Source organism: Rattus norvegicus, chromosome 7 (assembly GCF_036323735.1).
Source record: "Rattus norvegicus strain BN/NHsdMcwi chromosome 7, GRCr8, whole genome shotgun sequence".
NCBI lineage: Eukaryota > Metazoa > Chordata > Mammalia > Rodentia > Muridae > Rattus > Rattus norvegicus.
The window spans coordinates 112370947-112383271 of NC_086025.1; the positions used below are offsets into that span (position 1 = coordinate 112370947).

The 12325-nt window shown below is 49.3% G+C and overlaps 1 protein-coding gene across 3 annotated transcripts; it reads left to right on the plus strand.

Annotated features, from left to right (window-relative positions):
* Positions 1-2802: 2802 nt before the first annotated feature.
* Nol12 (nucleolar protein 12) lies at positions 2803-8416 on the plus strand. Of its 3 annotated transcripts, XM_063263916.1 has the most exons (8): positions 2853-2907; positions 3748-3840; positions 4140-4146; positions 4448-4553; positions 5436-5484; positions 5936-6078; positions 7602-7702; positions 7993-8416. In XM_063263916.1, the coding sequence occupies exons 1-8, from the start codon at positions 2853-2855 to the stop codon at positions 8159-8161; spliced, it is 723 nt and encodes a 240-aa protein (XP_063119986.1). In that variant the 3' UTR covers positions 8162-8416. The 3 variants fall into 3 exon arrangements, with proteins under 3 accessions (NP_001012765.1, XP_063119986.1, XP_006242069.1); NM_001012747.2 differs by lacking the exons at positions 3748-3840; positions 4140-4146 and having other exon boundaries at positions 2803-2907; XM_006242007.4 differs by lacking the exons at positions 2853-2907; positions 3748-3840; positions 4140-4146 and adding an exon at positions 3011-3294.
* Positions 8417-12325: the final 3909 nt, after the last annotated feature.

The window sequence follows — 12325 nt, forward strand, 5'->3', positions numbered from 1 at the left end:
AGATCACCAATATCTGTAATGGGAACTGATGTTCTGGTGTGTTTGAAGACAGCTACAGTGCACTCACATACATAAAATAAATAAATAAATCTTAAAAGTAAAAAAAAAGTAAAAGGAAAAAAAACGAGGGATGAGATGGTGGTAGGGAATGCACAGGCCACAGCCTCAGCCCAGGACACATCCAGCACATGATCCACAGAGAGGGGAGGAGTCTGAGAAGGGGCCGAAGACAGAAGTGCAGGCTCTGACTTACCAAGTCAGACCACAGAACTTCTGTTAGTCCATAGCCACAGGGAGGAGGGGATAGTAGGTGATAGCCCAGTGGCAGAAGGCAGCTCTCAGCTCTCTAGGTTTCTTCAGGGGGACACAGTGTGGCCAGGACAATGCCTCTACCCAGAGAGGAAATGACAAGGGAACAAAAATGACCACCCAGAAACACATGTTGTCTAGTAGCCCTTTTCTTTAGACAGTATCTCTAGCCCAGGCCAGACTCTAGTTTTCTATGTATTGGGATGTCTTTGAACTCCTGATCCTCCTATCTCCACTTGTTAGGATAACAGGCTGTGTTACTCTGCCCGGTTGGTTTGGGGACCCAGCATCTAGCGTAGAGTCTCCAAGTAGGAGACTCATGTGAGAGGAATTTGACATTCGTGGGGTGCCGTGCCTACCTGTAAGTGAGGCTCCTTCAAAACTCATCATCACAGCCTGCTTCCTACCTCTCTAAGCAGACACATTGGCTTCTGAGGGAGTGGCCAGGGAGCTGGGAAGGGAGACCAAACACCAAAGATCAGACAATCCAGCTCACCTTTTAGCACTGGCACAATCCTCCCCCCACCCCACCCTTTCCTTTGTTTTGTTTGTTTGTTTGTTTGTTTGTTTGTTTTTTGCTTTTTTTTTTTTTTTTTTTTTTTTTTGGACAGGGTTTCTCTGTGGAGGAGCCCTGGCTGTCGTGGAATGTACTCTATAGATCAGGCCAGCCTCAATCTCAAGAGATTCCCCTGCCTCTGCCTCAAGAGTGCTGGGATTAAGGGTGTGTACCACCATGCCTGGCAAGAACAGTCTAGGGTGACAGCTTGCCTCTCTGTGTGCTGGTACACAGTAGGCATTCAATATGTGTAGTTTCCTGGCTCTCAGAGCTTATATCCAGAAGAGGACTGGATCCTAAGAGTCTGTTTTAAGTCTGATTACCTTGTGCATCAACACTGGCTCCAGGACCCCTCCGTACCCTCCACATTGTTGGAGACACCTTTCTTTTAAAAAGATTTATTCATTTATTATATATAGGTACACTGTGGCTGTCTTCAGACACACCAGAAAGGGCATCAGATCTCATTACAGATGGTTGCGAGCCACCATGTGGTTGCTGGGATGTGAACTCAGGACCTCTGGAAGAGTAGTCAGTTCTCTTAACCAGTGAGCCATCTCTCCAGTCCCAAACTGCAATGTTGGAGACATCCTGACCTGCAACTTCCTGAGCTTCTTGCTGCAGACACATCATCTCCAGGACTATCATGAAAACTGACTACAGTCAAAGACATCAGTCCTGCTGCAACACAGGACTGGGTCACCAGATGCACATAGCCTTGAGAATGGGAGGAAGTCTGTACAACAGGGTCAGTAAAGTCCCCTGCCCAGTGTTATTTTATCCCGGGTTTCACGTTCAAACTTTTGTGGTTAGTAGAAGGTGTGTTGTTAAATTTCCTCTCCATACTTGAGGATACTGAGGCACATAGCTGGATACGGCTTGTGCACCAAACCGGAGTATGGCAGACTATTGTGTGACACACTCCTAACAACACACTTATCCCACCACGGTCGTGGCTCTCAGTTTGTTGCACGCAGGAGCAATATTCAGGGCCACAAGAGAATGTGCTAGAAATAGACATTCTGGGATCCTGTCAAATGTGCTGAACCCCCAAGTTCTTGATTTGGATTTCAGCAAGCCTTCTAGTGCATGCCCAGAGTTCTAGAGCCACCTCTTTACAATAACCTTACAAAGTCACTACAGCGATCTGTGTTTTATAAATAGGAAAGTGAGACACAAAGAAAATGGTAATTTGGGGGCTGGAGAGATGACTCAATGGTTAACAGCCCTAACTTCTCTTGCAGAGGACCAGGGTTTGGTTCCCAAAACCCACATGACTCACCATCTGTAACTCTAGTTGCCGGGGATCCGATACCCTCTTCTGGGCACTTACTCATGCGGTGCACACAACTCACTCAGGCACAGTATTTTATTAATCTTATTTATTTATAGACAAGGTCTCTTTATTATGTCGCTCTGCTCTGGTTGTCCTGGAACTCACTATGTAGGGTAGGCCGACCTCGAATCCCCTGCCTCTGCCTCTCAAATGCTGGGATTCAAGACATATGCCACCTTGCCCAGCTCATAATTTATGTTTTTGGTTTTTTTTTGTTTTTTTACGGCAATTGCTCCTGAGTCACATACTTTGTAAAGGAGTACCAGTGTTTGGATCTAGGCAGTTTCCCGCGACCATAGAAATCACAAAAGAGTTGACATCAGAATTCAATTAAAATCAGTAATTCTTGGACATTTATGAATAACTCCAGATTGAGCGTCTGTTTGAGGCAGGGCAGATGATGGAATCAGGAACCTAGTGCTCACTGGAGCCATTCTAGGACAATTACTCAGAAGACCTGAACCAAAGCTAAGACAGGATGGGAGGCTCCTTTAAAAGGTGGAGCCAAATCAGTGGAACTCTGGAACAAGGCCACGACGTGCGCCCCTACCGGAAATATGAAACGGCTCCGCCCGGAAGTGTTTTAGGTCAGAAGCAGCCACGCTGCCGGAAGCTTCACTGTTATGGGCCGCAACAAGAAGAAAAAAAGAGATGGAGATGACCGGCGTCCCCGGCTCATCCTCAACTTTGATGAAGAGAAGCGGCGGTGAGTGCCAGGGTAGAAACAGATTCCCGTCCGGCTGCCGGGGTTAGCGCGCCAGTCCCGGTGCGCACACGCCCTCGCAAAGGGCACTTCCGGTCCCGCCCCTGGATGTGACTGAAGAGCGTGTTCCCCTTTCCCGTGGAGTGAAGTCTCCTGCTCTGCCCCTCACTCGCGGTTTACGGTTCTCAGGGCTATGCCTTGGACCACGCGAGTCCAACATCGTCCTTTATCACGGCATATAGCCGGCTCCCAGTCGTTGTCGACGAATCGACGAAGGACGAGCGAATGGGATGAGAGAGATTTATGTTCATTCGCTCATCAGACCGTGTGCCAACCAAGCTTGAGACCAGAGGCTGAACCTCTGCGTTTCAGTGTCACCGTGGATAAATGGCACCTTGTAGTCCGGTGGTTCTCAACCCGTGGGTCGCGACCCCTTTAGACCCATTGGAAAAGATATTTACATTTACGATTCTTAACAGTAGCAAAATTACAGTTATGAAGTAGCAACAAAAATAATTTTATGGTTAGGGATCACCACAACATAAGGAACTTTTATTAAAAGGTCATTGCATTGGGAAGGTTGAGAACCACTGTTTGCAAAAACCCTGGTGCAGTGTACCAAAGACAATTGCCAAGCATGGTGGTACAGACCTGTAATCCTCAGTCACCCGGAATGTTGAGGCAGGAGGATTGCAGAGTCAAACCCTGTCTGGAAAAGTTCAAGAACAGAATGGGTATTTGGACAATTTATGGAGTCCCTGTCTCCAAGTCAATATAAACTAATTAATCTATTAGACCATTTGTCTAGCTCGAACAAGGTACTAAACTTAATTAACCCTCCAGTACAACAACAAACTCAGGAACAGAGCAGAGATCAGACAGGAAGAGGAAGCAAGAGTCAGGAAGGTGGGGGCACTCCTAGGTCCTGCCACACAGGTGGGTTCAGGAGTCAGGTGTCATTGGGGACAGGGTGTTGGTTGGTTCAGTGAAAGTTTTGGGGGTCTGGGTGAAGGTATTATTAGAAAGCTTTACTAGAAATGACTCCTATGAGATAAAGTTTGCCAGTATAGAAATAGTGACTACTTGCTCTACATGTTGACCACGTAGCCTGGTGTGTACTTACCTAGGGGCAGGAAGCCCAGGTGAGGTAGGTGAGAGACCTTGTCAAGACACACATTGTGTTACGGTGTTTTGGTTAGTAATGGGGCATGTACTGAGACTGTAGCTTGGCATAGGTGTACGGTAGGTTAATACCTCCTAGGATTATATAAGTACACTCTGATGGTCCAGCAAGGACTACCAACTTATTTCTCTTAAGGTACCCTTGTCATTGAATGACTAATAACTGCATTGTATGTGACCTTGGATAAGTACCCTAGTCTCTTCCTCAAGTCCCTCTCTATAAAGTGAGGACTGGCTGTTGAAAGGGTAAAGTGGGTTAGTGGGTAGGATAGAGCCTGACAACTCATGGAACACTCTAGAGCCCTGCTTTCCCGTGGCCCCTCCTGACTTCCCCCACTTCTCCCCTGCTTCCTTCCTGCAGGGAATACCTGACAGGCTTCCACAAGCGGAAGGTAGAGCGCAAGAAGGCAGCCATTGAAGAGATAAAGCAGCGGCTTAAGCAAGAGCAGAAGAAGCTTCGGGAAGAGGTGCGGTTGAGGGTGGGGTATGGACTGGGTGGGGGCTCAGCTACCAGGGAGGGTCAGCCTTGAATAGGGCTGCTGGAGTCAGCTGTGGGACAGCAGCGTGAGTGTGCTGGGAGCTCTTCATACAAGTGGAGATGCTAAGGATCTCTGTAAAGGACGGTCTCCCCTTGACTTTGCTGTGTGAACCATGGTCCCACACGATGGCAGTGAAGTGCGTGGGACTGTCACAGGGCATGGATGGAAAGGCCGTTCTCAGTGTGTTTATTTCTGTCTTAGTGGCTTTTCCTGGGACTGTGATTAAAAACAAAAAAAAAAAAAAAAAACTCTTGAAAAAAGGCAGCTTAAGGGAGAAAAGGTTTGGGCTAGAGACATGGCTCAGCAGTTAAGAGCACTGACTGCTCTTCCTGAGGTGCCAAGTTCAATTCCCAGCAACCACATGGTGGCTCACAACCATCTGTAATGAGATCTGATGCCCTCTTCTGGTGTCTGAAGACAGCTGCAGTGTACTTATATATAATAAATAAATAAATCTTGGGCTGGAGAAATCTTGGGCTCAACTGTTAAGAGCACTGCCTGCTCGAGTCAGCTGGTCCCATTGCACCCACAGTCGGGAAGCAGAGTGATGAAACAAATGCTGCCCCTTGACTCCCTTTCCTCACTTAACAAAGACCGGGAATGGCTCACCTATAGTGAGCAACTCCCTTTTCTGACTTACGCAATCCAGGATCCCAGCCCGGGAATAGCACCACCCATAGTGGTCTTCTCACCTCAGTGAACAAAATCAAGATAATATCCCACAGTGTACTCAGAGGCCCATTTCCCAGGCTATCTTAGATTTAGTCAGGTTAACAGTTAACACCTTCACATTTTCCCATTTGGCTTCAGCGCCACCAGGAGTACCTGAAGATGCTGGCAGAAAGAGAGGAGGCACTAGGTAAGTCTTTAACTTATGTGGAGAGCATCCGGTGAGCCTGTGCTTCTGTGTCCCCTCGGGGGCCAAGGGGGAATGGGGAGAGAGCTGTGGAGAGGGTTATTTCCTTAGCGTAGAGATCTTGGTGGTGGTGTGGGGGGCACGGGTGGTCTGAGTACCTCATAGGGTAAGCTGAGGCTGAGCAAAGAACCTGGGGATGGAGCAGCTCTCTCTCCACAGCAGGGATGAACTGGAGCACAAAGGGAAGAGAGGTTCGGGTCCAGCAGTTAACATGTGGGTGGGACTCTGGACCACTCTGTAGATGCGGAAAGAAAGGGAGAGGCAGGGGAAGATGCCAGGAGAACATGGCTGTCTCTAGAAAAGCTGTGTGCCAGTCCCCATCCTCCAGGGCTGGGAGGGAAGCTGGAGCCCGAACTGAGCCAGGCCTAAGAACTACTTTGTACCCACCTTACAGAGGAGGCCGATGAGCTGGAGCGGCTGGTGACAGCAAAGACAGAGTCGGTGCAGTACGACCATCCCAATCACACAGTCACTGTGACCACCGTCAGTGACCTGGACCTCTCAGGGGCCCGGCTGCTAGGTCTACCCCTGCCTGAGGTAGGCCCCAGGACAGCCCTGGGGAAGAAGGGGTTTGGGAGTAGGTGGGTTTGTGGGGGCTGCTCAGAGCTGGTCCATATCAAGAGTCTCGTACTGGAAGTGTGCTCCTGCAGCTTTCTTAACGCAGCTCAGCTCATCAGTTGAGGGTTGCCATGGTAGACTTGACTGGGTATGGAGGTGGGTAACCATGAGGGTGCAGGGATGAGGCCCTTGACACTGACTTGGCTCATCTATAGAAGCTCAGCAGGCTTAGAGGGACTGGAACCCTTGTGTGGCAAACAGTACCCTGTGGCATGTGTGTGCAGGGGCAGTGAGTTTGTAGTGTGGGTACAGTAACAAAACTGTGCCACTTCTGTGCCTGTGGCTTGTGTAGGAATTTCTATGTCAGGGTCCCTTCAGGCCTGCAAATGCTCAAGTCTTTTGAAGAAAATACTATAATATTTGCATAGAGCTTACGAATGTCTTCCCTTGTCCTTTAAATCACCTCTGAGTTACTTAGAAAACTGCATGCTAAGCCAGGCAGTGGTGGCTTCAATCCCAGCACTCAGGAGGCAGAGACAGGCAGCTCTACAGAGTGATTTCCAGGACAGCCAGGGCTACACAGAGAAACCCTGCTTCAAAAAACAAAAAAATGAGGGCATGGGAGAGATTGAGGAGCTGAATGCCGGACCAGCAAGATAGCTTCGGGGTAAAGCACTCTGGAGCACCACATGGTGGAAGGTTATTCTCTGACCTCCTGTACCCATGCTATGGTATTCATGGTGTGTCACACACACACACACACACACACACACACACACACACCCCAAAATCTGAGTATCCTGTAAGTGTTACTTAAATTGTTACACTACAGTACTCAAAGAGGAAGTCTGGGTCCTGGTTCAGTGGTTAGGAATGCTTTCTGCTCTTGCAGAAGACCCAGGATCAATTGCCATGGAGTCTCAGAAGCATCTATAACTCCATTCCAGAGCACCTGATACCTCTTCTGTCCTCTGCAAGCACCAGGCATGCATGTAGTACACAGACATACAAGCAATATAGACATACACATAAAACAGATTTAGAAATCAAAAACAATTTTTAAAACAAGAAGTCTGTTCTTAGCACAGACACTGTATTTCCTTCCAGATGTTATATTTCTTTCTTCTTTTTTTTTTTTACGATTTATTTATTTATTATATATAAGTACACTGTAGCTGTCTTCAGACACACCAGAAGAGGGCATCAGATCTCATTATAGATGGTTGTGAACCACCATGTGGTTGCTGGGATTTGAACTTGGGACCTCTGGAAGAACGGTCAGTGCTCTTAACTGCTGAGCCATCTCTCCAACCCCCAGATGTTATATTTCTTAAACCGACAAGGCTCAGCAGATTAGACACAGACAGTACAGTTCTGCCCAGAGCCTTCTCTGAGCTCTACTCAGGCCTTTAAGGTAGCTGGTCAGACTTCTCGGTGAAAGCCAGAACTGCTCAGAGCGACTGTCCACACCCTGTAATGGTCCCTGTCCTTTGTTTCTCTAGCAAGGGGACCAGGATGGGTCCCAGGAGGAGGAGGTGTCATCCATGGAAAAGCCAACAAAAGCCTTGCCCAAGAAGTCCAAGGATCCCCTGCTCTCTCAGCGGTGAGTTCTTCTGTCGTTCTTGGGTCCTCTCCTCTCTGGCACTAGTGACTGGGTATGTGGAACCCCTCGCTTGAGAGGTAGAGGGTAGGAGAGGACGCTGCCAGCCTCGTGGAGCCAGACCAGGCCCAGGTTGAAATGTGTTTGGCACTTGTTGCAGCTTCCCATCCGCAAGTCAAATGATCATACTCATCTGTAACTGAAGATCACTACCTAGCCTCCCGCCCCACCATTGCTTGAGTCTCGAGGGTAAGCCAAGGCCTTGGCCTCACCAGCCTCTACTTTTCCCACAGCATCTCCTCCCTCACAGCTACACTGCATGCACACAGTCGGAAGAAGGTCAAGAGGAAACACCCTCGGCGGGCGCAGGACTCCACCAAGAAACCTCCAAGTGCCACTCGTACCAGCAAGACCCAGCGCCGCCGTCGGATGACTGGAAAAGCCAGGCACAACGGGGAGTGAGCCCTCAAGCTTGTGGGTCCCCAGCCTGAGTCCTTGGCTGCCCCTATAACCCAGCTACACCAAGGGTCACCTGCAGCCTGAGCCTGAAAATCAGGACTTTGCCAGCCTGGGGTCATCCTTGCTTTGAACCACCTGGGGTTTGAGCCCAGAAGAAACGGGCTTCTGAGAACCCCGGGTTCCCGGGGCCTGTAGGACAGTGTTGTGGCTTGTTTGCAAGTGTACGTTCACCTGGGACTGAACAGACTTTTGAAACTCCTCCTGTCTGTGTTTGTGATTTGTCCTGGCTTTGATGCCATGCACTAAAGGTTGACTTCTGGGGTGATGGGAATAGTCAGGGATCCATCAACCTCCAAGTTTTCCTGAGGGTATTACAAGGTCCTATCATAGCTGGGTCCCCTCATCCCAGTTGAAGACCAGCATGTCCCCTGTAGCATCCAGAGCTGTAGTCAGCTTTGGTGGTATATGATAAAACTGTACCAAAGTGGCTGAGGCAGGAGACTAAATTCAAGGTCATCTTCAGCTACACAGGAAGTTTAAGGCCATCTTGGGCTGATGGGCTATCAGGAGTTATCTGAAGACTGAGAGGCAGTGTCAGAAGGCCACATTCAGGGACAGAAAGCTTACTCTGGGCCTTTCCTGGGAGCTGACTTGGCCTGGCCTCGGCCCCTTCTCTCCATTCTGTGCCCTCTGCTCCAAGAGCAGTAACTACCTGTCTGGCTCAGATGAACCTGTGTCTCCAGGAGGTCCTCGTACTCAGCCCAGTGAAGGAGCCCTGGGCCTCACCCTTTAGACCACTGATCAGGACAGAAACCCAGAAGAAGGGAGTTAGTCCCCATGTGAGCCTCAAGTAGTGCTATCCTATTGGTGTTTCCCTGTATGAATCTCCAGGGCCTCCCTGAGGCTGGAGTGGGTATTATAGGATGCTCTGCACCACACTGGGCTCACACCTCATGGCTCACAGCATGTCTGTCTCCTCGGTGGAGATGTCTGCCTCTGGCTATGTGAAGTCATTTCCAGTCTGCACAAGAAGTGAAATGCCTCTGCTCCTCTCTCTCTCTCACTCTCTCACTCTCTCGCTCTTTCCTCTCCCCTGCTCCCCTGCTCTCCCCTTTGTCCCTTCTCTCCCCATCCCCCACTTCCCTCCACTCTCATGGTTGGCCTCCTTTACTTCTCCCCTCTTCTACTCTTCTCTTATTAAACCTTTCCACTTGGAAGAAAAAAGAGAAAAAAAAAGTGAAATGCTATCCACCACTTCCTGTGTGTCACTGGTTTTTCTAGCTGACCAGGGAAATTGAGTCATAGTAATTCAGCCAGTCCTCAGGTCAGGGAGGTAGAGTCAGAAACCCTCAAGGACTTGTGTCTTCTCCAGGACACACACACATACACAGGAGACCCCCCTCTGCATATACACACACAACACGAGACTCCCACACACACAACATACCCTACACATATACTATGTTTCTCTAATCTTGAACTCCTTCCCTGTCTCTCCAGCTGGCCAGAGTTGCATCGGTTGGGGCTTCAGCAGCAGCAGTGAGGGGAGCTGGCATGGTGGCACACACCTCTGGTCCTGGCACTTAGAAGCCTGGGAGGAAGGATTGCTGAAGTTTAGCAGTCCAGCCAGGGCTACAGAGAGCCAGCCTCAAAAGAGCAAGCACAAGAGAAGGGATGATGAGGTTACTAGGCTGTTTGCACATATCACTAGTGCCAGCAGCAGACACTGAGGTAGGGACCCGCAAGTTCTAGGCGAGCTTGGGCTGTGTGGCCAATTCGGATCCATATGACAGCAAAAGATCAGAACTAGTTTGTGTAGTGAGGACTCTCAGACCGACAAAGTTACCAGCCTGGAGCTGGAAAGGCTAGAAGCCTGGGGTGGTGGACTTTTATGTCATTGACTTTTTGACAACTTGGCCTCATATCGTAAGACAGTTGCTTGAGCTATAACCATCATACCTGCATTCCAGTTAGCAGAGAAGAGGAGGGGATGGGAAAGGACATCATAATCTTTTTTAGAAACCTTGACACTTGTGTTCTGTTGGCCTGGGATGGGGAGGGAGGCACTCACTGCCAACCCAGGCCTGTTCTAGGAAGGAAAGCTCCTGGAGGAGACCTAGGGGTGATCTGCTAATGGGGGGAAGAGGAGGTATTGGGATATAACTAGCAGACTTCCCCAAGGAGAGCCTTGGGGAGAGTGTCCAACAGCAAAGAGTTAAAGGCTCCCAGCAGGCTCTGGGCGGGGTCAGCAACAGACAGCTGAGGAACTCCAGAGCAGGACAAGAGCATTTGAGAAGGCTTCTGATCAAAGATGCCCTTTGACATGTCTGGAGAGGCTCTTCCTAAGCTGGGTGACAGGAGGGGATGGAGTGTGGCTCAAGGTCCCTGGAGAGCAAAGGATAGTGGGTCAGAGGAGAGGAGGAAGCTCTGGCTGACGGAATGAAGTCAGGGCCAGGTCTTTATTTTAGAGAGGCCCCCTGGTGGCAGTGAGGGTGTCTGCAGGCAGATCAGAAATTCTGAAATTCAGAGCAAAGGTCCAGGGAGAGATGGGAGGGCTCCTCCTGCCGCCCTTTCACTCTCCAAACACTAAGAGGGCACTTGCCAAGTACAGGGCACGGCAGATCAAGTGCCATGAGCATGCGTCAGGGACTCCAAGAAGGGAACGGAGGGAAGATGGTAACTCTAACATCAATGGGAAAATTAAGTCCACCAAGCTGGCTGACCACACCCAGGGAGAAAGGCCAAAGCACAGGAGCTAGCCTGTAGAGGGGGTTGCTCAGGGGTTCCTGAGGCAAAAGACAACCCACGAGGATTGTGGGTCCTGCCCAGACTCTCAGCTGAGAGCGCTTGCTTCGGGTTGGGGTTGGGGTGGCAGAGAGATCTTCCTGGAGCGAGTGGGATTTGAACCATCGCAAGGCAATGAAGATTTGCTGGGTTCACCACTTCAGAGATGGCACAGGAGAGGCCTCAAGCTAAGAGTGGCTTTAGTCACATGTCAAAAAGCAACCTGACTTCATAGCACCACTTGCGTTCCCTCAGATAAAACAAGCTTTTGCCATCACAGTTGGCTTGACTCTGCCTCCATGCCTTTCGCTGTATCCCCTTAAATTGCGAGCTGAAATCAATATCCACTAATTTCAACTAAGTTTTCCTGTGAAAGTAAAGAAGAGGAGAACAAGCCTGACCGTGTGCAGTTATCACAGACAGCCCTGGCCACAGCCAGTTCTGATGACCCCCATAAAGCCTCATACGCCCTGGTCTGCCCTCTACCTTGCCCACCCAGGCTCTGAACCCTCCATAGCCTGTTAGAGAAGGCTGGGTAAAGACACCGGTTCTGGGGGTTGAACAGAGAGTTGTGGCACTCTGCAGATCTCTGAGGGGGGTTCTCAAACAGGGCAGGCCACAACCTGAGCAAATGTGTGGAACAGAGGCCTAATGAAGTGACTGCAGGTAGATGTTTGTCTTAGTTTTGTTTCTGTTGCTGGGATGAAATACGCTGTGAAAAAGCAATTTATGGAGGAAAGGGTTTATTTTAGTAAATTCCAGATTATATGGTCCATCGTGCAAGGGAAATCAAGGCAGGGACTTGAAGCAGCTAGTCTCATTGCATCCAGTCAAGAGCAGAGAGGAAAAATATATTCATGCTTCTTTGTGCTCAGCTCCCTTCCTCCATTTCGGCAGTTCAGGACCCTCTGTCTAGGGGATGGTGCTGCCCACAGTGGGTGAGTCTTTCCAGATCAACACTAATCAAGACAAACCCCCATAGCCCTGCCCACAAGCCCTGATCTAGGCAGTCAGTCCTTCACTGAGACTTTACACGTGATTGCAGATTGTGAAAAGTTGATGATTAAAATTAACCATCACATCATTTTATTCTGAGAACCTGAGTTTGATCCCCACATAACTATGGAAGGAAAAAAAAGCAATGGTTGTATAAGACTATCCTCTGAGCCAAACTGAAGACATCTTTTAAATTATTATTATTATTATTATTATTATTATTAGCGGCGGTGGTGGTGGTTTTTTGAGAGGAGGGTTTCTCTGCGTAACTTTGACTGTCCTGGAACTCGATATATAGACCAGAGTAGCCTCAAACTCATAGAGATCTGCCTGCCTCTGCCTCCCAAGTGTTGAGATTAAATGCATACACCCCCATGCTTGGCATGT

What these genes read in the sequence shown, in the direction of transcription:
- Nol12 (XM_006242007.4), top strand. Translation starts at nt 3,098, where the DNA reads ATGCCTTGGACCACGCGAGTCCAACATCGTCCTTTATCACGGCATATA. An exon ending in AGTGTCACCGTGGATAAATG is followed by an intron (nt 3,295 to 4,447) that starts GCACCTTGTAGT and finishes TCCTTCCTGCAG; the next exon opens with GGAATACCTGACAGGCTTCC. An exon ending in GATCCCCTGCTCTCTCAGCG is followed by an intron (nt 7,703 to 7,992) that starts GTGAGTTCTTCT and finishes CTTTTCCCACAG; the next exon opens with CATCTCCTCCCTCACAGCTA.